This window comes from Eupeodes corollae, chromosome 1 (genome assembly GCF_945859685.1).
Source record: "Eupeodes corollae chromosome 1, idEupCoro1.1, whole genome shotgun sequence".
NCBI classification, from domain to species: Eukaryota; Metazoa; Arthropoda; class Insecta; order Diptera; family Syrphidae; genus Eupeodes; species Eupeodes corollae.
The window spans coordinates 293,394,125-293,421,721 of record NC_079147.1 but is presented as its reverse complement, the minus strand read 5'-3'; the positions used below and the strand labels follow the sequence as shown (position 1 = coordinate 293,421,721).

At 32.4% G+C, this 27,597-nt stretch overlaps 1 protein-coding gene across 2 annotated transcripts in view; it reads right to left on the bottom strand.

Annotated features, from left to right (window-relative positions):
- LOC129940402 (MOB kinase activator-like 2) overlaps window positions 1-27,597 on the bottom strand; it is a 393,909-nt gene that overhangs the window by 174,066 nt on the left and 192,246 nt on the right. The window contains exon 2 of one of the 2 annotated variants that reach the window (XM_056048722.1): window positions 19,341-20,151. The exons of the other annotated variant lie outside the window; for it this stretch is intronic. Coding sequence (XP_055904697.1) covers window positions 19,341-19,855 — 515 coding nt within the window. The 5' untranslated portion in view covers window positions 19,856-20,151. The remainder of the gene's footprint in view (window positions 1-19,340; window positions 20,152-27,597) is intronic. 2 annotated transcript variants of the gene reach the window in all.

The following is a 27,597-nucleotide window of genomic DNA, read 5'->3' as shown; positions in this document are numbered from 1 at the left end:
GAAAAACAAAATGAAGAGACAATAATAAATAAATTGACAAACTTCGGCAACACTTTGATATTCTAAATGAATGACATTCGAAAAATGTAAAAATAAGTAAGTAATTCCTGATTTATTCCATTTCTATCAATCAACTAAATTATGTATGAATGTTTTGTTGGTCATCAATTCTCATCTAGAGACGAAGTGTCACCTTTCCTCGATTTTATTTAAAGACGACAGTAAGTTCTATTCCAAAAATACACCATCTCTAAATTCAAAATGAGGACATTGACACAGTTTTCTGCAACTGTAATAATCATTACTTGTGATTTCCGGTGGGTATTTCAACATCACCACAAAAAGTTGGTCATCCCAACTTAACAAATTTTCACTTGAATTTATTTTCATCACAAAAAATAAAATAAAAAAAAAATAGAGAATGACGAAAAAACATTTTGATGAAGAAGATAAATTAAAATAGGTACATCTTTTCATTTTTATATTCTTCAAAAAATCATCATCATTAAAGTCAAATCTTTAATGACATCTTATAAATTATACTGCGTGAAAATGATGATGGCCGACAATTTGCCAAAAATAAAATCATAAACAAAAGTGCGTTAAGTTATAACTTGACATAAAATATAAATGACCAACAATGGTTTTATTATACTCGAAGGAATTTGAAAATTTTTATTTCTTCTCCTCTCAGGAGGATAATAGAATTGTTCATGGTTTTTGTTGTTGACTTTTTAGACAACACGGACTTCATTCAAAAAGTTGAAAATGAGGCGTTAAAAATATTGTTCACAAGTTTTCTAGACATGGAGAGAGAAATGCGTAAGCCACCCACTTGGAAGGAAAAGAGACAAAAATTGACTTGCGAAAAATGGGATTTTCAAAGGAAACGGAAGTTACGAGTACTTATATTCAAACGAGTACCTGGAACGAAAACTGGATAACAGTGGATAAGGAGTTCCATAACGATTGCGAATTTCCTGGAAGACGAAGGTTTTATTTTTCCTTTGAATTGGAATAAATTTATAGAAATAACAAAAACAGGCGTTTTCTTTGAAAACATTTTCCATAAAAACAACAATTATAAAAGGAAAAACAAAAATTCAACAAACTTGAATTGAAACACCCAAATAGTTTTCAAGTGCACGTTTAGGTTTATGTTATTTCTATATTTTTCACGGCCACCAACTTTGAAAAAACAACTTCATATGTATATATTAAAGCCCTGCCTACACTCATTGACTTTTAATATGACATACGTCTCATCTTCTATCTAAATACGTGTATCTTTAAATCACATGATCATACTTCAGCACAGGTTCAGCGCTAGAGTCATTAAATTATTGCCAAAATAATTGTGGGTAGTAAAAAAATATGAAGGCTTGAGTATGTAAACACGAATAAAAAGCGTCAGAAGTTGCAGAGCAAGTTTAAGGTAATATTTTTGTTGTTGTATGTTTGTTCATAAAATTAAGTTTGACGTTTTTACTACATATTGTACACCAAATCAGCTCCATCTAGGTTCTATCGTTAAAATCACGTTCATAAATTTTACTCGAATAAGTGAAACCCACTCAAAAAAAAAATAAATTATAAAATAACAAAAAAAAAACAAAGTAACACTTTTGCCATAAAGTGAAATCGAGAGTTATAGTTTGTTTAGTTAAATTTTAGATTGAAAGTTTTCACTTTTGTTTTTGTTAAATTTTTGCACAGAAGAATATTTTATGGTTTTTAGCAAATAATAGATTTTATCGTTTTACACTTATTTCTTTTGTTTTAGAAGTTTACATTGTCTTCATGATGATGACAGATTTAAAAGGTGCTATAAATGTACTATAAAATCAGAAGTGATTCATTTTGTAACTTGTTCTTATTTATGGTATGTATTTAGACATGTTTTAAATAGATGTCTTCACGTGTCGATTATAATTTATGGTAACTGAATTATTAAGAAAGTTTTGCCTTTCCTTAATTTTAATGCAAATCTTAGTTATTTTGTTTGCCAAAATTTTGCTACTTATTCAAAAATTTGACAGTTATAAATGATGTAAATTATGGATTAAATTATAGATGTTTTTGTAATATAAATTTGGATGTTTTTAGAAAGTTTAGCCTAAAAGGTACAAAAATTCCTGTGCATGTTAATAAATTATTCAATTTTTGTTTTCCTAAAAGCTTTTTGTTTTACAAAATTTTAACAAACATTCAATAATATGCTTGAGGAAATAAATAAATTTTGTAGAATGACAGCTCGTGCAAAATGAGGCGATTAATGACTTACAACTGTTGACTATTTCTACAGATTTTGAGCAACATTTAAAGCATTAATGGTTAGAGGGACTTTTTCATGATAGAAGAGAGTTATTAAGTTAAGACTAAATTCATTACCTAAATACTTCCAGGGGACACATTTTGTGTTTTAGTTGAATTTTCATCTGAAAAATTATCAAAAGCGGAACAAAAGTTTTAACTTGATGGATTTAAGTAGTTTATTATTTTCGTTCATTAAAATTTCGGAAAGCTTCGTTATTCCCTTATGACCTTAGAACTACTTTTCAAAATACTAACTTCTATCACTCAAAGTTGTCAGCAAAACTTTCTTGCAAACATTGACAAAAGTGATTGACAATCTAAGAGACTGAGATTAAGAGCTTTTAGACTAAGATATCTATTTGTTAGAAGACTTTTCAGCAGTTTTCTCTACAAGCAACTTGAGGCAATTACTTTGAACGCAGTTAAAACAATAATTAGACTTAACGTAAGACTGCATTTTTTCAATGAACGAAATGTGCGACAGATGATTGATTAGTTTTTGTTTAAAGATATCAAAATGTGACTTTACCACGAAGTGATATTCGCCTTATAAGCGACGATTTTTATAAGAAATTTGGTAAATTTTTGAAATATTAAAATAGATTGATTCTTATGATTTTGGCAACCAGCGAAACAGGAAGGAACATCAAATAAAAATAAGTTATAAATAACCAAATTAACTGCCATTAATTTCTGCAGAATTTAACGTTGTTTTTCTTCCGACCCGGAAAGTCTTCGAATCCACACTCACAGGACAGCGCAGAAGAGGAAGACCGCGGATCAGGTGACGTGCACAAGTGGAAACTGACCTCACCCAACGCGCGCGAAACTAAAGACATCGATCTAGGGACAGAGCTAGATGGAGAAGTTTGTTGGATGAGGCTCTCGTTCACACAGAAATGTAGCGCCACCTTAAGTAAGTAAGTAAGTTTTATTTTTTTTAAAGACTAGTTTAGGAAACTAATATACATATATCAACAGCTTTGATAGAAGGATCTGTTTTCTGTGGATAACCAAAGCGAAATTTTATGTATAAGTCTACATAAAAATTCGTTCAAGAGTGGTAGGCATTTTAACTGGTTCTTCAAAGTGTAATCACGGACGGAGCAGTTACTGATGTCTTAAAGCCGGTTAAGCCGGTTAAAAGTCGTTGATAAGCCTTTCAAAATACGTTTATAATCCGGTTGAAGAACGTTAATAACTCAGTTAAAAGTTGTTGATATGCTGATCTAATGCCTTTGATTTCTCGGTTCAAAAACGTTGATAAGCCTGTTAAAAGGCGTTGATAAACCGGTTAAAAGCCGTTAATAGGTCGGACCAAAGCCGTTCATAATAGTTTCAATTCTTTGATAAGATTTGCTAGTCAATCTAGACGACCAAACCACAAGTAAGGAAGGAAATAACAGGCAAAGAAGGCAAACAAAGAATATGAGCAACTAGAAAAACCACAGCCGTGACAAGTAATCCAGCAGTCTGGTATGCTTTATCAATAAGATTCATTTACATTATTGCTGTTCAAAGTTTTGCAAAATAAATTTTGAAATATAAGTCTTAACAGACGAAAGAACCTTTACTTAGAATCTGGATTGGAAGGACTTAGTCTCTGAGCCCAAGGTAGATATTAAAGAATCAAAATACCAAGGAATTACAAATATTTATTCATTCTTCGAAAAGGCTTTACGGCGCTAAGTCAAGAATTAGTATTTTGGCATTTTGTCCCGGTATTTTTACATCAGTAAACGAGTAAGAAAACCATTTTAATACAAAACTTTTGTTTTACGTTCAGTTCATCTTATACGTTTGGCAGAAACTTAATGTGAACCATATTCAATAGAAGTTTGACACAAGGGTGCGTTCCGAAAATGTTGAAGACTTCAGTTTTTCGTCTCATCTACAAAGGAGGAACAAAAAAAAGTGAAATCCACAACTTTAGGCCGATTTCAATCTTGCCTGCTGTTGAAAATGCCTTGAAGAAATTGTTGTAAAACGACTAAATAAATTCATCGCAAGACATTGCTTGCTGCAAAATGATAAAAGTACGGGAAGACTTCTTGGTAAATTCTGTAACGCTTTTAACATGAGTCTCAATGAAAACCATCAGATATTGGTCATGTTCGTGGATTTCATCAAAGGCAATTGTAAATGTTGAGTCACGATAAGCTATTGGAAGTCCTTTATAGAATTTAAACAGGGGTACTATTTTGAAATAGATGGAGAGCTATTTCATAGGATATAAAGTTGGAAGTTCAAGAAGTAAAGAAAGAAACTGCACACATGGTGTAATACATGGGTAAAAATTGGATCCGGTTCTTTTTGTACTTTTTACGAATGCACTTCTTTGGGGTTTTAAGAAAAGCATAGCTTTTGCTAATGTAGACGATATAGCTTTTGCTCTGAGACACATTTGTCTTGAAACCGCGATTTCTACGATGCAACAGCTGTTTGATAAAGTCACTCGATGGTCCCAAGGCTTTGGATTAGTTATCAATAAAACCAAAATGAATATTATGCACATTCGTTCATCAAAACAAAAGGGTCAGTTAATATTTTCTTTCAAAACCCTCAAAGTCCAACTCCAAGAAAAAGTGATACAAAGTATTTCTGTTGGTATTTTAATTATTGATGTTTCTAAATGGTTTACCAGCTTCACACTAAATTCTAGAAATAAACAACTTCTTTTGAAATATTTTGAATGAAGTGATAAAAACAAACTTTTTGATCTCAGAAAATCGACACCTAGAAGAAGTTTCTTACAATGAAGCTTCCAGTTTGGTGTATCCTACCTTAATTCAAAACAAAATAGCTTCCTATGGAAGTTAATAAGTAAAATACTTCTGCATCAGGAGACATTATTTACAACAGCTACCAAAACTTTTCACTTCCATCTTCATTATTTAGAAATTCAAAACAAAAAAATCTGTAAATTATAGTTACAAAGTTATATCCATTAACAGTCCCAAAAAAACTTAACTCTTGAACTTTTCCCTCAAAAACTTCTTCTCTCTATTATCAGTAACAAAATATGTTTCGAAAACCCCTATTTGCATGTATTTTGTTGAATTTTAACTTTAATTAAGTGAGCTGAAAATTCAAAACATCTGCTGCAGCAGTTGGTCATTTGGACATAATCTAAGAACAAATATACTTTTCAAAACTTCTAAAACAGGAACAACAATACTAATTAAAACATCATCATCAATTTTGAAAACTTATAAGTCTTAAATGAAAGATTTAAGAAAATCTCTTAAGAATCAAAATTTACTAACAAAAACGTTAAAAATAAAAGTTTTTTAATTCTATCAGTTTATGTGCAGCTAAATACTTTGTTTTTGAGGTCATAGCATTTATAGGACACTCACTCATTGCTGCAATCATAAAAATACAGAAAGGCATTAAAATAAAAAGAAGAGTTGAAATTACACAGCAAATGCATTAATTTTAGAAAGGCGTTTTGTGCGGTTGCTTGGGAAATAAATTAAGAAAATTAAAAGAGCCACAATTCATACAGATACAGTGATAGTCAACAAAACACACCCGCATAAAGATACGTATTTTCCTTCCTTACAAAACGTACGTACAGACGGAAGTCGGAAACACGATGAAGAAGCCATTTTTGTTGTGGAAACATAATATCTGGAGTGCTATTGTGTAGTTAGTATTGCAAAATAGGGTAATGCAGTGCAAATTTCCTTCGAGGAGATGAGGAGAATATACCAGAATACCTACAGAAGATAGATAAAACTCTCCAGGGGCTTTTCTATCTCTGATGTGGTGACTACTTGGCTGGATGGCTAAAGCCATGGAGGTTATAAAACGACGACGCAATAGCTTTAATTATATTTCAGTTTGGAAGCACTAAATTGATGTCGTAAAAATAAAATTAAAAACAAACACAAAACCATTCTTATAGTAGAAAGAAGAATCCTGATGCAGACATCCATAGTGTCCTGTATTCAATGTAGAAAAGTCCAGTGTAAATGTTATGTCGGGTAAAATAATGGCAATTAAGGAACAAGGCAGGATCAACATCAAACGACCATGACAGAAGAGAAAATAATTAATTTAGTTAAAATACAACTTTTATGTGTCTTGCTGTTTCTATTATGTTTGGGTCTTAGCCAAGGTAAAGTGTCAAATTTAAATATATACCTAAATTCGGAATTCCTTAACTATTTGAATGACGAAAGACCGACACGAGACGAAGATGATGGCATTGTTATTTTACTAAGTTGTCTACTGCAGTTTTAGGTTACCTATTTGGTTATTGAGTAGAAAGTGGAGCCTTGTTGTAAGGTAGAAAACTCTAATTATTCGTTTATGTTCTAGAAATGAGGGACTTATGGTTTGCTCGTCCTAACAAGAAACTTTGAGGTTTTGAATCAAATTTTTGTTTTAATTTTAACTATGTTGTCAGGTAATCTAGAGAATAACGTAAGGTATCTTAAAGTTTCGAATATCAAAATGGGAGGAAAAGATAATTGGATAAAACATTTCACATTCTTGATGTACGGCTAAAAAAAATCTCTTTACTTTACAGTACTGCCGAAATCGCCCAGAAGAGTTAACTAATGGGCATGGCTAGAAGTTTGATTATGAGGAAGGGAAAGAAAGTTCATTTTTGATATGTCAATTGAAAATTGCTTTTAAAGGTGTAGATAAAACAAAGAAAGATATAGCAAATTTCATTTATGACGATATTTTTGAAAAAGTAAAAGTTTTCAGATTAATTCTATCGCCTTTCAATTTTCAAAGCTCTTTTGATGTATTATTTTCGCACCTCCTCCAATGTGAGAGTTAAAGTCAAGCTTAATGCTAGATTAAAAGATTTGAATACATTTTTAAATTTAAGAAGCATTTTGGAAAACGTCAAATAAGTGATCTTTTCAAACCAAAGTAAAAAGCTTAAGCATTAAGGTTAGGAAAAGATGGACAGCAAATTTATAGAATGTATTTTCATTGGATATGCTGCAGATGCGCTAGCATACAGGGTTTAAAACACCCAGTCTAACTCAGTTGTTTTAAGCAGAGACGTAACGTGATTTGGAATATGATAAAACTAAACGTGTTTTGTTGGAGTATTCTGAAGGTGAAAAAGATAGTAATTGAATCAGAGGAGGCTATCTCCCGTGATGATCTTCTATCAATAAATGATCCGCAAATTACAAGTTCACCTACAACCCAGACTGATTTTGATGCTGTTAATTCATCCCTTCAACAACCAGTAAATTATTCATCGATTTACTTCACTTACTGATTACAGCAATGACAGCATGTGTCAACCAAGTGAGGTAGTTGATGAAGATGAGTTTTTCAAAGATGTCGTACCGAGCCAGAAATCATCTCGAAATCAGGGGAAGCCAAAGCCAGATTACGCAAGCTTTGCTTTCGCTTTTTTTGTGAGCCCGTCAACATTGAAGCAAAGCCGTTACTAGTGAGAACGCCGAATCGTGGATTAGTGCGATGAGAGATGAACTTGAATCACTTCAACAAAATAAAACCCCGAGGAAAATCACCGATTAAATGTAATTGGGTATATAAATCAAAGCGTGATACCAAAGGCAAAGTCGTCCCATACAAAGCTAGGTTGGTGGCCAAAGGCTTTACTCAAGTCGAAGGCATGGACTACACGAAATGTTCTAACCGGTAGTTCGTTTTACAACAATTCGGTACTTAATGGCGATTGCAGCTAATTTTGATTTGAACATCCGTCAATGGGACGTTGTGACAGCGTTTCTTTATGGCAAGCTGGAAGAGGAGATTTTCATATCGCAGCCTGAAGGTTTTTCTGATGGAACAGATCGCTGTAAGCTGGTGAAGTCAATCTACGGACTCAAACAATCGAGTCGTGTGTGGAACAATACACTGTACCAGGTTCTTTTGGATTTCGGGCTAAAGCGTTCATCGAAAGATCAATGCGTGTATTATCTAATCGAAAGTTCTCGATTGTACATCGTGCCCATTTACGTGGATGACATCTTAATATTCAGCAATGATGATGAGCTGAAACAGAAGGTTACCAATGTCCACTTTAAGCAGTTTAGGATGAAGGACATGAGAGAGTTTTAAATTGCATTAAGTAGTGGGTTAAGTCCCATTTTGATGTTGTTGGTAATATTAACATTTTGAATTCAACGTTTTCAAGAAAACTCTCTTCCTTGAGTAGTAGTAAGGTTAACAAAATTATGTCCATCTATGTTTAGCAGTTTGTTTTCTAAACTCGATTATTAATTACTGGCTACCAAAACTGTCAATTAATTTATTGCACTTTGTTGCGGTTGTTTCTTTGCTTAACTTATATCGAGAAGAATTCTAAATTTTTGAATACCTTTGCTGCTTTTTCTGAATCAAGGTTTAAGTTTCAAAATTTCATGTTTCGAAATTTTAAAGACAAAAAGCTTTTCGAAAAAAAGTTCTGAAATCCTTTTAAAATCATTTAGCGACGAAAATTTAAGCATCTTTGACTTAAATTATTGCTTTGACGCCATGAATTTGATTTTTTATTGCCCATTATTCAAAATTCGACTCAATTAAACAGACAAAAAAATCAACACTATGATGAGAAATAATTAAACCCTCACAAAAAGTGTACTTTCTCCAAGAAGAAGATACAAATTCTAAGAAGATATTCTTAACAATCTATCCATATATGTACATCTGATATATTTGTTAAGCACCTTGTTAAAAACAACAAGACATACTCGTAGATGATTTGTTTAAACTCTTCTAAAGTCTCTACTCTTAGCGTTTGCTACTACATTAATAATTTTCTCTTTCGACAGAAAAAACAGTGAAAAATAAATGTTCCACAAACCCTACACTTCTGTTGTCTCCATTTTTTATTTGAAATTTAAAATTCCTTAAGAAAAATATTAAAACAACCTTTTCTGACATGCGAACTTCACTTCTGAAAAAGAAATTATAAAATTCTTTGATAGCTAATTAGGTACAATATTTTTATAAGGCTTAACGTCAATGTTTTTGCTCAAGACTTACTTTAACTAATTTGTTTATATTTTTCTCATTTATTCGTTCGATTTATTAAATTCATCAAAAGAAAATTATCGTTGAGGATATGAATATTTTCCTCTTTTTTTTAACATCTTTTTGAAATACTTTTATAAGATTCGAATGAAAAGAAAGCAGTTGATGATTCCTTTGACCAGTAATTGAATTTTCTTATAATTTTGTTTCCTTCTTTTCACACAAAGTTTTTGAGTACCTTTTTATATAATTCAATAAATTAAATGATGATGATATCAATTACGTGCCTTTTTGTTGGTTTTCTTTTTTAAGGAAGTTTGAACTTTTACTTTTTTTGACTGTTAAGCAAAAAAAAAAAACAATTTTAAAAACTCTTGAATTTTCGTTTAATGTTTTAAAACTCTTTACACAGCTGATATTATTGTCCTCGAGTTAAAATTACAAGGATATATGTCCTTTTCCTTCAGTTACATTTCGTTCTTCTTTTGAAAAAATAATGAATTTTGAGAAAGAAAAAAAAAACAGGAAGAAATGTGAAATTCTTTGGATTTGTAACCATCTGGCAGCGTGGCGGCGAATTGTTACAAGAGAAAAGCTTTAAACGAAAAAAAGAATTTTCAGAAATCTTATTTCATTCCGAAAAACCTTTTATTTTCTTACGAAAGAATTTCCTGTGAGCAATTAAATGTCCTTGGAAAACAATTTTTGTTTTGTTTCTTTTCCTCTTCATTCTTTCTACACTTCGTTTTATAAATCGTTTAAGTAATTTGGTAAATTTGGTAATTCCAAGGAGAAGAAGAAAGAAGCAGACTCGTGTACAGGAAGAAGGAAATTTTAAGGCTAAAAATATAAATTTATAAAGTTACCTTGACCGAAGTATTGTTTCGTAGGGAAGGAGTCAAGTTTTTCATATTGAAATGGAAAATCAACATCAAAGCTTTTAGTTAAAGAATAAGTAAACAGTGAATTGTCGTGTTAGTACATTGTGTTTGGTAATGGGGATTGAAGGCCATTTAATGCCAACCAATGAAGATTGTATCGATCAAAAAGCAATAATTTTTATTTTTTTGAAAAGTGAGTGATGTCGGAAAAATTTTAAAAAATACTGGTTAAAATCCTTAAGATAAAATACACTACTGTTTATAATCAAGCGTTTGTTGAAAACCCTGTACCTCAGTGAAAAATAATTGATAGTATTTATATCGAAGTTTTTAAACAGCATTTTGTTATGCAGTTATAAATACAAATTCTTTCTTGAATCAATACAAACTCCTAAATCTATGATAAAGTCTACTCTAAGAGTTTTATAATAATCATTAAAACAATAATGCATGATGGTTATGCCAGAAGTCTTGGGTTCGATTCTTGCCTATGCCATGTAAAGTTTTTTTTTTCATGGGTACTGCCTTTTTCGAGAAATTGACGAATTCTCCAAGAGTAATTCCTGCCATGAAAAGTGATATCTCAAATATTTGGATTCGGCTTAAAACTGTAGGTCCCTTCCATCCTGACAACAGTACTCGCACATGGAATGGTTGATAGTTGTAAGTCACTAGGCCCTACTTCTAATTGGTAAAAAGACTTTGGAGGATTTCATGACAGAAAAGTAAAAAAGTAAATCGTTCATGAAAATGATAAATAATAGTGGTCCTAAGTGACTTCCTTCTGGGAGACCTGAGATGACATTAATAGGGTTTGATGGAATACCTAACCTATGTTAATGATCTCAACTTTTTCTGTAAAATAAGATCATAATGGATAAGGTAGAACTATTTTATGAAGTCTGTGTACATTTCTGTTCTTGCCATTTTCCATTTGGTTGCAGGAGAAGTTGGTAATAAGACTTGAATTTGTGCTTGTCGAATTACCTTTTTGCAACTCTTTTTGACATGGAGACAAAGAATTAGCGAGTGACAAATAAAGCTTTTGAGTTATGAATTTTTCAAGAAGTTTTCATATGAAAAAAAGGTTTGAGATAGGTCTGTAATTACTGACCAAATGTAAAGGTCTAATTTTAAGAATTGAATCAATAAAAGATATCTTCGATTCATCAAGAAAAACTCCTTTTTCTATGGATTTGTTAAAGATGGGAGTGATTACATAACTTAAGGATTTCGCACAATTTGATAATACCAAGGAAGCTATTAAATCACACCCAGTGTTTTTATATCAATATCAAGCAAACTCTCCGGAATCCTATTTTCGGAAAAAGCATTTAAGCGAAATCAGTTAAAAGAATTTAAACCGCAATAGTATTCATTAATAGGATGTTTGGAAGAACTTAGCGAAGAGCTTCTGTGTCACTATACACTATACGAGGTGTGTTCAAAAAGTTCCCGGAATTTTTAAATTTGTTGGCCCTAAAGTACGATGCAATTTTCAGCTTTATTCACTGTTTACTTTGTCTGTGATAGTTGCTAAGGTTCAACGCGTTTTTATGAGATTGGCGGTTTTTTTTTTATTTGTTTGACCAAGCAAACAATCGCATGAACACCGCTCAGGAGCTGTTAAATGACGTCAACGACGATCCAAGTTTGCTTGAAAGGTGCATAACTGGTGATGAAACATGGGTATATGGTTATGATGTCGAAACAAAAGCACAATCGTCCACCTGGAAGGTTTTACTTACTGCTTTCTTCGATTATAATGGCATAGTGCATCAAGAATTCTTACCACAAGGTCGTACGGCTAATATGGAGTATTACCTTGAAGTTATACGACGTTTTCGTGAAGTAATACAAAAAAAAAAACGACCAGATTTATGGAAAAAAAAATGCATGGCTTTTGTACCACGATAACGCACCTGCTCACTCTTCGTGGATTGTTCGTTACATCTTGGAGAAAAGCAATACCGTAGTCACGCCCCAACCTCTAAATTCACCAAATATGCCTCAGTGTGACTTTTTCCCGTTTCCAAAGTTGAAGAGATCCATGAAAGGTCGGTCGGCGTTTTTCCTCGATTGAAGAAATGAAGGCCGAATCGTTGAGAACGTTCAAGAACAAAAAGTGAATATTAAGAGTGCTTCGAAGGGTTTACGAAGACATAATTGTATTATATCTGGGGGTACCACATTAATGTAAACGAATTAATAAATATTTTTTTGAAAAAACCCAATTTCCGGGTACTTTTTGAACTTCTTCCATTTTATGGCCAGTTTAATCAACCCACCGAAGCGGCTATTCGGTCTATGGTGACCCAGTTTACATTGTTTGACATTAAACCACCAACACGCTTACGTAGACTGCGAACTGAAGAAAATATCGCAGCTGTATCGGCCAGTGTTAATGATGACCGTCAATTAGCGATTCGTGGCTATTCGCAGCAATTGGGCTTCTGTTACTCAACAAAGTGGAAAATTTTGCTGAAAAATTTAGGTGAATGCCTTTCAAAATACAGCTGGTGCAAGAATTGAAGCCGAACGACTTACTGCAACGTAAAATTTTTGATAAATGGGCTCTTGGAAAATTGGACGAAGGTCCACTTTTTACCGAAAAATTGGGTTCAATGGTTACTGAAATAAGCAGAACTGTCAATTTTTGAGAGAATATCAGCCAGAAGCATTGCAAGAGCTACCAATATATCCAGAAAAGTCACAGTTTGGTGCTGTTTATGGGCTGGTGGCAGCATTGGACCGTATTTCTTCAAAGATCATGCGAATCGTAACGTAACTGTGAATTGTGAGTGCTACCGTGAGATGATATCCAATTTTGTTTTTGTCCAAAATGCAAGAGCTTGACTTGCATGACATGTGTTTTCAACAAGACGGTACTACATGCCACACAGCACTCGAAACAATGGACTTATTGAGAGGCGAGTTCGATAAACATTTTATTTCTTTGGGACCGGTTAATTGGCCACCTAGATCGTGCAATTAAACGCATTTAGACTATTTTTTGGCCAAGCCTGCTCCAATTGACGCATTGGAAGACAACACTAAAGCATTTATTCGTGAGATACTGGCAGAAATGTTGGAAAGAGTTGTCTAAAATTGGACTAAGCGGATGGACGATTTGAGGTGCAGTCAAGGTCAACATTTGCATGAAATAATCTTCAAATGTTAAAATATGTGGACCGTACAATTTATTCAAATAAAGATGCCGTTCATTTTTCTGAATTGTATGTGTTTTTTTTTAAACTTTACTATAGCTTTTAAAAAATCTTCCTGTATAAGAATTTACTACAGATTTTTGCGAAGAATTAGAATATGAGTTTTTCAGATTTTACTAATTATTGGACTTAGTTCTTAAATAAATGTTTTTCTTTTAATTTTCAATTGGGAGTGTCCAACTTATTTTAACTTTTTTTTTAAAAATCAATAAATTGTATATGTTGTTTTTTTAACTGTTTGCATTTCATGTTTATTTGTTTATCTCCCATAAAATTCATTGAAAAATAACATCTATACATATTTGTATAAGCCTTAATCTACTTCAAAACCTTGCAAGGTTTTTGTTGAATTTTCTCAAAGGCCTTAACAACATTAACTCACGCAACCTGCAATTGTATATATCTATTACAAACAAGCAACTTAATACATAACCTAGCTACTTAATATGAAATTGCTTAATGGGAAATCATACAAATTACAAATTCATTTATAAAATTGCATCAATTATACGATACGTATATAAACCCACATAGCTTATATCCCTAAACATCATACATATATCTTTAGCTATAAAGTTATGTTGAGACTTATTCCATTACGAAAAAGTGTTTAACTTTCAGACTTTATATGTTCGGTACTCACAAAATTAAGTGATGTTATTGTTATTGCCTCGCAACCACTTACCAACCAAACGTTTTCGTCCATCGTCGTCGTCGTCTTCGGTAGAATCCAAAAAAAATAGAAGACGAAAAACCAGGGAAAACTCCTTCAAAACATACAAAGTTCTCATGCCCCTTTCCTCAAGAAAAATTAGTAAAAAAAAAGGTAACTAAAGGTATAAACACATTTTATCGAACGAATCCGAAAAGGAAGAAAGACCACCAAGGCTGAAGATATACTTTTAAAAGGTACAAACAAGCATTAACGTCACATCACTCGATACGGAAAAATATCTAACTATTGGTAAAAGGTAAAAGTATCTAAAAGGTGTATCTATCCATTTACCTATCTACGAGTAAATCGTCATAGTCGTTTTCTGGTTTGTGTATTTTTTGAACGTTTCAAGAAGAAGAAAATTCCCTTTGCCATATTAGGTGGGTAAAGAGGAGACTTACAGAAGAAGAAGAGATGAAGGGATATGCAATCATTTCACGTAATCGAATCGTCATTTTTAGTTTTTTTTGTATTTGTATTTCGTTTCGTTTTGGCTTCTTTAACTTTTAAAAGATGTATAAACAGGGAAACTACCCATCGAAAGAAGAGGCCCATAGTCAAGGGATAAAGTGATTTTATCTCAAAACCCTTGATGATTCGGTGTTGATAAAAAAATGTTTGATTGAAATATTTCGATTTTTTCAATTCCTTTTTCAATTGCTTTTAAAGCTTTACACCAATTTGCCAATATCTGGAACAATTTAACAAGTTTTACCTTCCACGTGATAAGAATCTTCAAAGTGAAAGAAGACCCTTAAAACAATCTTTTAAATATGTTTTGATATTTTCAACATTTTATCTCGAACTATTTCAATACCATCATCGGTATGGATATGACTTTTGGTTCTTGAAAAAAAAAGTAAATTTGTCTTTACCTGCGTTTTCTCAATTTAAGAAGATATCAAAAATATTACACACTTCAGTGACGGTACATAAGGACCAAAAGTTACCTACCTATGCCATCTTCATCTTCCTCAGATTCTTCATCTTCTTCTTTAACATTGAAAGCATTGAATTGAGTTTTGTGTTTTCTTCAATTTTTTTTTCTTAGATTTCTTTGAGTAAAAAGATAATAATTTGGTAACGCGGCGGGGTTTACCCGAGAAGATGAAGATGAAGAAAATAAAAATATCCGGGTTCTTGTCAACAACAAAATACATATTTCAACAGAAATACAAGAAGAATAAAAAGAAGAAAAGTCTATAACATCATAAATGGAAGCAATTCAATAAATTTGCAAAGAAATTTCAACAAGAATAAGACAACGATGACGATTTCGAAGATAAAAATTTTAAGAAAAGTAAAAAAAAACATAGAAAGGGTTTTACAGGTTTTTGTGAATTTGTGTTTATTTATTTGTTGTTTATTGAGAAAGAGTAAAATTGTGTAAAGACCAAGTCTTCATCTCTTCAATAATTTTGGTAAACTTTATTTTCTTTGAAAATTTTTCAAGGAGGTTCCTGGCAAATTTACTTTTTTCAAGTTGTTTTTCAGAATATACAACTTGAACAGCTCTCTTGTCAAATTAACAAGACGCATAGTTATATCAAACTGTAAAATTTGTTAAAAAATATTGTTGTCTATATTGTGTTATACGCATACAAAAATATAATCAAGTTTAAAAAAACTACAATATTTAAATAATTGTTGAAAAGTTAAAACTTATTTTCATTTTAACTATTTAGGCGTTTGATTTAACGTTCAATATAGTTATTTTTACAATTTTTTTTAATAAACAGTTTAACATGAACTTGTTGCAAATTTTAATTTAAGATGGGTTTCGATTTCAAACCACTTGAATATAGGAATGAACAAGTGAGTAAGTGAGAAAGAAAGACAATTATAATCAGAGAAAGATTAACTTGTTTGTATCAGAGATTTAGTCAGTTTGGGTTTTACCGGCTTTTTAATCGGGAATCACTAACGCTAAGGGCCTTATGAGTTGAAATAGATTTACATAAATTGTAAGTTTAGATTTTTTTAATGCTGTCTCTTTGATTTTGACCGACCTTTTTAGATGCGTTAGTCTCTTCAGTCCTGTTGTTCGGTAAATTCAGCATCGTCTTTTTAAGCATATAAGACCCATGATATTATTATGGGGGAGACTCTATGGGATTTCACATAATGGCAACGGCGACATTACCTCGTTCATACTTCTTGTTCCGTGTCAGTAGTCTTTAAAACCTTGTCTCCTCTGTCTTTTAAGTTTTATCTGATTTGTCAGCTTTGTCAGTCTTGTGAGTCTTATGAGTCTTGTGAGTCTTGTGAGTCTTGTGAGTCTTGTGAGTCTTGTGAGTCTTGTGAGTCTTGTGAGTCTTGTGAGCCTTGTGAGCCTTGTGAGTCTTGTGAATCTTGTGAGTCTTATAAGTCTTGTGAGTCTTTTCAGTCTCTGTCAGTCTCATAAGTCTTGTCAGTAGTGTCAGTCTTGTCAGTCTCGTAGGTTTCGTCGGTCTTGTCAGTCTCATCGGCCTTGCCGACCTCGTCGGTCTCGTTGTTCTCGTCGGCCTCGTTGGTCTCTGCAGTCTCGTCAGTCTAATCGGTCTCGTCAGCCTCGTCGGTCTCGTTGGTCTCGTCGGTCTCGTTGATCTCATCGTTTACGTTGGTCTCGTTGGGCTCGTCGGTCTCATCAGTCTCGTCAGTCTCGTCAGTCTTGTCGGTCTCGTCGGTCTCGTTGGTGTCGTCGGTCGCATCGGTCTCATCGGTCTCATCGTTCTTGTCAGTCTCATCGGTCTCGTTGGTCTCGTCGGTCTTGTGGGTCTCGTCGGTCTCGTTAGTGTCGTCGGTCGCGTTGATCTCGTTGGTCTCGTCTATCTCGTCTATCTCGTCGGTCTTGTAGGTCTCGTCGGTCTCGTCAGCCTCGTCGGTCTCGTCAGCCTCGTCGGTCTCGTCAGTCTCGGTGGTCTTGTCGGTCTCGTCGGTTTTATCGTTCACGTTGGTGTCGTCGGTCGCGTCGGTCTCATCGTTCTCGTCGTTCTTGTCAGTCTCGTCGGTCTCGTCGGCACTGGCAGTCTCGCAAATCTCGTTAGTTTCGTCTTATCTTCTTATCTTAGATCTTAGATAGAACCTCTAACGCTAAACTGGGGCTATATGGTCCATAATAATACTTAAAGTTTTTATACGCAAAGGTCTCCAGAGACTCCTGACGGCTTTGTTGACCTTGTCAGTTCCGTAGGTCTATCGTTCTTATCGGTATGATCTGTCGGTCCTGCCTTTTTTATCGGTTTTGTCAGCCTTAAAGTTTCATACAATGCAATTTCAAGATTTTGAGTTTTACATGTTTTTTGTTATAGTGACCGGTCTCGTTGACTTCATATGTTTAGTCTATATCGTCTGTATCATTGGTTTAATTGTTATCTTCTTCCTCACGTATTCTGCAGTATGTTTAGAAGACAACAAATTATTTGGATACTTGTAAAGATATCTTATTTTGGGCGTTCGAAGAATCTAAAATTAAAAATCTATAAAATACGGAATAAAAAGCACAATCCTAAAATACTCGAATTCCAAGAAATGGACATCAAATTCTATTTATTTTTCTAAAAATATTTCAGAAGTTTAGTTTTGCAATTCTTGATTTTCTGCATTTTTAATTGTTGTTACTTGGGAATTTGAGAAATTTTGGCTCTTGGAATTTCTTGTTTTCAAGAAATTTGGTTTCCTGGATTTCTTATGTTCGGAATTTAAGGTTTTCTCGTTTGGTTTTTTTCCCCCGATTTTTGGTTTTCTGGACTCTGGGGTTTCGAGAGTTAAATTTTCCCTTTTTTTAAGTTTCCGTGATTTCAAATTTTTAGATTTTCGATTGTTAGGGATCTGCTGTTCTTATAGTTCTTGCAGGGTTCTATACTTGTAGCAGACTTAATTGTTTTAAATTTGTTAAGAAAATGATATGAATATGATTTGTTAGTTTAATTTGAACATTGAACTTATTTTTTTTTTCATTTCAAGGTTTTGGTTGTAATTCGGATCGAAATAAATAAATAAAGTCATACATTTTTAAATTTCGCTGAAGATTAGTTATTATTATCTCGATGGATTGCAAAATGCAAAAATTTAGAAAACTCGATAATTTTGATTTGAGAACTTGTTTCTGTTTTGAGATTTTGTTTTCCTGGATTTTTAATTTTCTATTTTTAGGGTTGTTTTGGTTTCGAGTATTTGGAATTTTTGGGTTTTGGTGACTTTTGGTTTTATTGATTTAAATTTGTCTAGATTTTTGATTGCTAAGTGTCAGGCTTGTCGAATTCTTTTAGTAAACGAAATAGTTTTGAATTTGAAAATTGTAGAAACTATTTTCTAATTTTTCATTCTTAAAATAAAAACTAGTAAATACTTATATGATCATTGGTGGCTACGAACTTGAAGAATACAAACTTTGCTGCACCGAAAAAATACGATCTTTCAAAAAAATTTAATGAGAAAAGATTATTATTCATGGTCATTAATTTTCAACTTTCACTTCAAGAATGATTGTTGATGGATTGCAAAATTTCTTAAATTCAACCTATTACTCCGAAATAAGTTGAAGATTAGCGGATGTAATGACATTTGGAAGAGAGTATGGATGGATTTTAAATTAAATGTTTTTTTTTTATCTAGCAATAATTTTCATGAACTTTTAAATTCCTTTTAAACTACGATGTTTTTTGTTTTGTTTTGTTTTGTTTTTTTTTTTCACACATTTCAAAATTAACCTAGGCCAAGGTTATGTTTGACAAACAGTCTACTCTTTTAATTAAAACCAATAGAATATGTTTTTTTTTATCAACTTCTGAAATACTACACGCAGCTTTTATTTACTACAAAATTTCACTAATGTACACAAACATATCCTAAAACCACATAAGTAAATATTTGCTTGCGAAAAACAATATACTTATTGTACCTACCCCACTGTTCTTATCTCCCCAAAATATTGCACGATTCACAAAGTCAAACAAAAACATCACTTGTTTAAACATTTGCGCCCCCAGATGCCATGCAAAAAGAAAAAGCTCAACAAATAAAGATTAGGGAGGTATTTATTTTTTTGTTTGTAGGTATCACTTATAAATTGTCTCAAGCTTCAGAATTAATCCCAACTCTGTTGATTTAGGCTAACAAAAAAGAGATCACTGTAGGTATGTCAAGACCAACTACAAGAACTCACAGATAAGAGATAACCCAGGTTTATTTTTGGCAGAGCAAATTATTATTATTATTAAAACATGTGTCAAAACTTACGCAACAAGTCCGCCAAGGAACGCCACGGGTCCGCCACCAATTAAACGTATTTTCCGATGACACGAGTCAAAGAGTGACGTTCGAGTTGTTGTTTGTGCTCCACCGCCACCAGCTGTTCCACCCCCATGATTATGAGGGTGATGATGACTACTAGCTGTGGCGCCTCCACCTCCTGTTGTCAATGACGAGGCAGATGAATTCGCCGATGCAGCCGGAGATGTCATGTGGTGGTTGTTGTTGTTGCTTGTATTATTATTATTGTTGTTATGCGATTTACCACCGCCGCCGCCGATAGCACCACCGTTTAGTAAAAATCCATTTTTGAATCCATTCGTTGTTCTTGGGGTAGTTTTAGTTGTGGTACCATTCGTATGATGGCTATTGCGATGCAAGGGTGATCCTAGACCAACTCCACCAACACCATTATGATGATGCGAACCACCACCATTTGGGGATGAATTTGCTGAATGTGATGTTGGACCATGTCCCACAAGATGTGTGGGCGATCGCAACATCTTTTTACAAATTAACAGTATGACTTCCACCCTTATGCTGTTTTGAATTAAAATAATTTATTTTGCTTAAATTTCTTTTTTCTTTTTTTTCACTCACAAAAAACACAAAGTTATTTCTTATTTTCTTTTTGAAAAATTATAAACACAAATTTCACTTCTTTTTCATTTAAACTTTCACATTAGAAAAATTAAAGCAAACTAAAAAATTAACAAAAATTTAATTTGAATAAATCAACTTTAAAAAAAAAAACACATTACATTCTGGTTTAATACAAAATTTTTAGCCGGGGTTTATCCTGCAAAAAGAGAAAAATTTTCAATGATGAGTTACAAATTCGAAGGTTTATAAATATCCTCCTGTTTTTCTGTCACTTGTTTTTGGCTTGTTGAAAAATTAGAATAAAACACAAATCGCTTTTTGACTTTAAGTCTTGATGTCTTTAACTTCGAAGGGCCTTAAATTGCCTTTGAAAAGAGTCAAGTAAATTGATCTCTCAATTAAACCTTAATTTAATACCTACACGTACCTCAAAAACGATTCGTGGAAATTTATACTACGTAAATCCTTAAATTAACTCGTTGTAATCTTGAAACATCCCACCATTTTGTGTCATAACAACACCAACCTACTCTTTCCCATCCTACGTCAATGATATAATTTATCATCGCATGTCAGTTCGTCAACATTGAACGAATCAATTAAATACCCACGTGTGTAATTTTATATCGCATATAAAACACGAATGAAATGGAATACGTTATTAACTATAAATTAGATAAACATAAGCAAATCACAAAAGAAAAGAAATATTAGATTGCAATGAATTTCACCAAAAAGACACGAGCGAATTTTTGCTAAAAATAAATTATTTATTGCATTATCTTTATTAATTGTTTCGTTTTTGTTCATAAATTCATTTAAATACCTACAACAAATAAATTGTTATAAAATAAACATAAAATATAAATCAGCTGATCAGAGACAGATGTCATTTCATCACAATGTAGACCACCGAAAATGGAGGAAAATTTGTTTAAAAATAAAAATTAAGTATACGCCCAGGTGTACAAACTAAGAATTAACGTCTTTATAAGAACAAAACCCCGGCATATATTTAAAAAAAAAGGATGATCTACAAAGAGGTTTTCATTTGTTTTATAAAACTAAAGAACTTTGATCTAACTAAAAAAATTTGCTCCTAGAAATAAGATAAGAAAAACACAGTTTGTGACAAATTATCGAATTAATCAATAGAAAGCTATTTTTTTTTTATAATTTAAAGGCAAGTGGTTATTAGTACCCCTAATATGTTTATATTTAAACACGGTGCGAACGTTAGGACAAAAAAGAGGATTTTGGAATTAAAGTTCTGAACATCAAAATGCGAGGGAATAACAAAGTTGGCAAAAGTATTCCACATTCTCGATGTGCGGTTTAAGAAAGAATTCTCGATGTGCGGCTTAAGAAAGAATCTCTTTACGCTTGAAATTGAGCTCAAGGGTAAACTAATGAGCATTTCTGTTAGAGAAAGGCTCACGGAGGAATCGTTTAAGAGGTGGAATGCAACGTTATTTGTAAAAATATCGATACAATAACGAAAGCCATGAAACATTGCGGCTAAGTTCAAGGGATGTAAATGTTTTAGTTATAGTTCTATCGCTTATAATTTTTTAAGCATTGTTTTGAATTCTTTCTAAGAGATTTATAAACTTGTTTTAGGGGCACCTGTCAAGATATGTGAATCATATTCATGACGGATGAAGACTCTATAAATTACAGCCAAATTAGAAGCGGTGAAAAATTTCTTGAGAAATCCTTAGCTCCTAGCTGCATTTTTGGCTATACCGAGTATGTGATCATTCCGTAAGAGGTGATCTGTAATACACATACCCAGTACTAAAAGTTGATTAGGTTCCTGGATGCAAGGTGGGCTACGCTTTAACGACAGGAGACAGCTTAGAGTTTTGGAAGCATTAAATTCTTAACGGTTTTTGATTCTTTATTGGACAATGCTATCAATATTAGAATTTTGAGCTTATCCCATGCTGGTTTTCAAGTTACACATCCAAAGGACTAAGGTGTGAATCCAAAAACTAATATGAAAAGCTGAGTAGGATAGTGAGAAGAGATCATTTATAAATATAAGACAGAGAGTAGGAGACAAAACGGAGCCCTGCGGGATACCAGCATTTATTTTACGATCAAAGTATAGTTGCTTAATGTGTCTTGAAAGCATTTGAAAGAACTTTATTTTTAGTATTGAAGAGACATTTGGTACGTTGAAAATTCGTTTGCATTGTTTTGTCCCTTTTCCCAAATATACAATAGAAGCTGCAATTTTTCACGAATCACGCATATTCTATGAGAAACTTAAGATTTATTTCCTTTAAGTAAAAATATTACTGTTCTAAAACAATTTTCCTCTGTCGAATTCAAATCACTTGAAAATCGTAAATGTCGAAAGGTTAAACACGGAAATTCACTTCGTTTAGAGTTCGAAAGAATATGAAATCGATATCGATAAAAGTAAATTTCAGAACTACACTTAATATTTTAAATTGATTTCAATTTCATTTCGAGTGAAAGTGAAATATAGAACCTAGTTGTATACTTCAAAAACTTAATGCGATTACCATCTTTAGACAACTAAAAAATAAATTAAGTGGCGCAACAGTCTATAAAGACCCAGGGTCTAGTGACTTACATTCTCAACCATTCCTGTGTGCGAGTAACGTTGTCAAAAATGGAAAGGACCTACAGTTTATATGCCGAATGCGAACGGCTAATTTGAGAAAGCACTTTTTTATGACAAAAATTACTATTGGAGAATTTGTCAATTCCTCGCAAGAGGCAGTACCCGTGAAAAAGTTAGGAGGCACAGCCAGGGATTGAACCCAAGAACCCTTGCATGACAGTAGAACGCAATAACCATCACGCTACGGGTAGATAGATAGATAGATATTTTATTTTTAGACATCTGATTCGTAAACAAAAATTCAAATTTTAAACTGTTTTTACTTTTTCTAGCGTAAATTCGAGACAGTATTGGAAATAGGTATACATACATATTCAAAAAACCGATTTTTGTTACAAAAAAAAACTTTTATTAGTGTTTAGAAAGCTCTAAAAATGCTTGTACACGTGTTTTTCCAATTTATAAAAATAATGTTTCAAAAACCTGACTTCCGAGTAATATAGTGATTTATGATCCGGATTTGTGTTAATGCTATCAAAACCAATCAGAAAAGTGCAAGACAGGAACACTGTGCTACAGAATTTACTATCGAAGTCCCCTACAGAGGCTGTAACTATGACTCTCTAGATCTTTTTAGTGCACGTAAACATTTTTGAAGATTTTGAAAATCATTTTTTACTTTTGCCATGCAAAAATTTTTACTGTTTTAAGATTTTTAGAATTTCTTAAACCAAATTATTAAGTTTGTTCAAAACTAGTTTAATAGTAGAACTAGTGTTAAAGGGGTTTAAAATATAACGTTTTTCAAACATTGTGAATGCAATTTTCATTTTTATTTACAATTTGGTTAGTTTTTAGAACTAAATACTAAGGATGTAAGACTCTTGAAGAGAAACAATTTCAGTATTTAAAAAAAATCAAAACAATGTTTTTAGAAGGATGACTAGAAGTATTTGAGATCTATCAAAGTTTTCAGATGAGAACCAAAAAATGATCTACAACAGCGTAATTCCATTTGTATTTTTGGAGCACGGTGTAAGCCATCAATCCATAACTGTCCAAATACCCTTTTAAACTCTTCAATTCTTAATATTAATGCGTTTTTAAATATTGCAGCTTCTTTCAAATATTTCCTAAAATATAAATTTTATCCGAAAGATGATTGATAAACTCCGCTTTATAAGCAAACATTTTAAAGGCTGTTCGAAATCTTATTTTTCATTTAAAGTGAATTTGCTAATATGAAAATAGTTTTTAAAGGGGGAAGCTTCTAATGAGGTTGATTAAGTAACTAAATTTTGGTAATAAGACGAATTAATTACGAGTATTTTATGTTTAATACATAAAAATGGATAACTTTTTGGTTCTTTATTCCGGTAATAAGAACAACAACTATACGTTTCATCAAAACATTAAAGTTTGAATTTCAAAGATTGCTGTTGAGGTCAATTTCGTACTTTCAAGGGAAGTTCTTTTCTTCAGCCGTACATTTAGAATATAAAATGCAAAACAAACTTAGTCTTAAATTCTTTGTTACTTTTGCTTGAACCATTAGAGGAAGTAAGTCTGATACTAATTTAAAAAAAGACCTTGGTTTTTAGATTTCTTGAAGAATAGATCCCCTGATCGATCAAATTTTAGGAATCTTAGCTATTTTTATACAACAGCTTGTTTCTCAGAATAAAAGTTTGAGAACAAAAAAACTTCTTAACTAATAACTCATGTTAACTCTGACCTTTTTGTATGTCAAATATATTTCCATATCCATTTTCATATTAACACAGTAATTTGAAATGCGTTTTAGTATTTTTCTTTCTTCCAAACATCAATCATTAACTTTATTAGAATTATACTGCCCTACCCCAAGTTATCCTTGACCAGCCCTTCCTTTTAAAGGACAACAATAATAATCCTCATTTTACTATATTCACGTGTCTTTTATAAAAAAAGAAACACTAGATATTTGATTCTTCTTCAACATGCTACTAACCCATTAACCATCAGCGTGTCTATGATGCATATCTACCAGTTAAGTAGTATTTTATTTTCGAGACATCAACTCATATATTCTTGACCTAGTGAAGACATTTCTTCTGTTTGCTTCTCCCTTCTGGTTTATAATTTCACCACACCTTTCACTTTATAAAATAGAAATAGAAACAAAAATGTGACGCAAATTTCGACCTACCTTAGAACTATATATTTCAAATGTGTTGTCTTCATAAATAAAATGGAGTTTGTTGTTTTTGATTACATTTTACGGTATAATCTTATAAATCATCTTCATCATCAATCAAAAAAAAAGAAGAAAAACAGAAAAATAAAAATAGATACTTTTGTTTCTTAATTAATATTCATTTAAAAAATTAAATTCTTTTTTCTATTTTATTCAATTAAAGAACAAAATTTGATGTTTTTGTTCATCATTTTAGAAAAAGAAATGACGAAAATTGTATTCGATACGCTCTCTGCCAAAAAGGGTTAATTAATCATTTCAAATCACTCAAATCGATTTTTATACATTTGTAGAATATTTTTTTAATAGCGATTTTAGTGATGACTTAAGGGTGGAGTTGACATAATAAAATGATGTCATGGGCTTTGTTTTTCTTTGTTTCTAAATCTAGAAAATAAATTAAGTTTGAATTAATATTTTTTTGTTTAGAAAGATTCTCAAATATTTGATGATTTATTTGATTTTGTCATCATCACTCAACACACTTTTTTATTTTATTGTTGTTGAAGGTGACACAACTGAAAGTTTTAGTATTTTGAATGATTTTAGAATTTATATTTTCAGCAAAGTTATGGTATTTTGTGATTTATTGCAATGAATTGAGAGAGAGAGAAAAGACTTTAAAAATGGAATCATAAGAAAATATCTCTGACCCCAATTAATGCTTCTAAAACTCCAGATCGGATATCCGAACTATCAGGCATCAGCTGTATTTTGTAACTATTGAAATATGTAACACTATTTGGTTATCCAACGTTATCCGAATATATCAGGTTACAGTCTTATTTAAATACCAAAACATTCAATACCCTTTGGTTATCCGAAACTATCCGGATAGTTCAAATCAAGAATCTCTTCTTCAACTATGAGATAATGGATACTATTAAGTTATGCATACAAAACTTTTTAGATATTGAATCACATTTGACTATTCGGTTATCAGACCCTATCCGGTTAACTATCTCACACAGTTCATTTATCATACACCGTAAGGGTAATTATCTCATTGATAACTGACACCCTGTGGTTATCCGACAGTGACAAGATAACACGGATCTCAACTTTAATATTTTATTACTCTGAACTATCAGGGTTTTTTGAATATCTGATACTCTGTACTTATCCGACACTTTCTGGATAACTTGGATCCCAACTTTCTTATCCCATACGAATCACATAGTTTAAATTTCAATTACTGAATCCAATACTAGGATATCTGCAACTATTTGGTTAACCATCTCACTTTATTTGGTTATCCAACACTATCCAACACTATCAGGATTCTTTGGATAATTATCTCATTAAAATATCTGCATACCTGACACGATATGGTTATTTGACAATATTTGGATAACTCGGATATCCACTTTATCATTTAATTATTATGTGGTTATCCGAAATTATGTCTACAGAAGTTCTAAAAGTGTCCCATAAATATCCGGATAGTTCAATTGATGAGGGAATAATCGTCCAGAGTTCAAATAGAGTAGGAAAATGAGAGTTCTTTAATTTATATTGAAGTTTTAGACGAAAAAACATTGAGTCGCTGAGATTCTTAAACTCTCTTAAGCAACCAAGGAACACTTGGATACTGTTTTGTAAGTTTCTGCAACGAATCACTAAAACTTTTTAAAATTCATAACACTAGTGGTAAAGCGTTAAAAAATTGAAGAAATGCTCAAATTGTAGAAGAATTTCTCAGAAACAAAATGAGCGATATATACCATTTCTCTTTTATAATTTTAAAAAGGAAGTGGAAAACTTATATCTTGACAGTAATAAAGCGTGTTGAAGTAATAAATTGTATGTAGGCTTCCTTAATTTCAATTGTACGTAAAGTTGTGTTAAAAGCTTAGAAACATCAACAACTTTCCATGATTGATTCCCGACAAATATCGTTTATCGACAGTCAAACAATAAATCGAGACAAAGGTAACATTCTTTCTGATGTGGTGACATTTTATAGAAAAACTTATAGTCTTTTAATAATTTTTCTTGAAGCCTACACATTTTCAACTCTATTGTCCATATTAAGCGTGGTTTCATTGTTGTCGGTTGACATTTAATCTTAAGTTAGCATTAAATTTGAACAACGACAACAACGCCACTACCGCCACCAAAGACAACGAATGTCTGCTATTTGATACGTCTACCGTTGTCATTGTCGCTTCGGTAGCATAAGAGACAATTCACAAAAGAGTAACGATCGATTACATATACTATACTCGTTGCTACTTCCTCTTCCGTCTTCTAACTCACGTTGCATATTAAAATGGCGTCCTTATTTGATCAAAACCTAAAGGAATTCCTCACGTTTTGTTTCGGTAGTGAAACAAAAATCGAAAAACAACAACAAATTGTAACAAAACCATCGACTAAAAAGAATAGGACACAAAGGACACACATGCGCTTGTCCAATTTGTCACTCATAAATATTTCTCACCACCCGCCTCTCTTGTTGTTTTGCATAATAATTCAGTTGCTGTTCCAATTTGTGTCTCGAAATGTATGTCGTTTTTTTTTCATTGAAGTTTTATAAAGGTATCATCGAGAAGTCAGAAATATGTAAATTTAAACTTCGTGACTTCTTGCACAATACTTGAGAAAACGATGCGAAAACAATCGATAAACGATGATGACGACAACGACCGACAAAGTCGATAGAGGAGGCCATGACGACGTCGAAAACGACAACAACATCGACGAACGAAGCGGTAGATGGCGTCGTCGTCTTCGGCGTTGTTGAAACCAAACTATGAGAACGTGTATCTTTCAAATGCATTCGTTTTTCTTTTTGTTATTCATTCAGC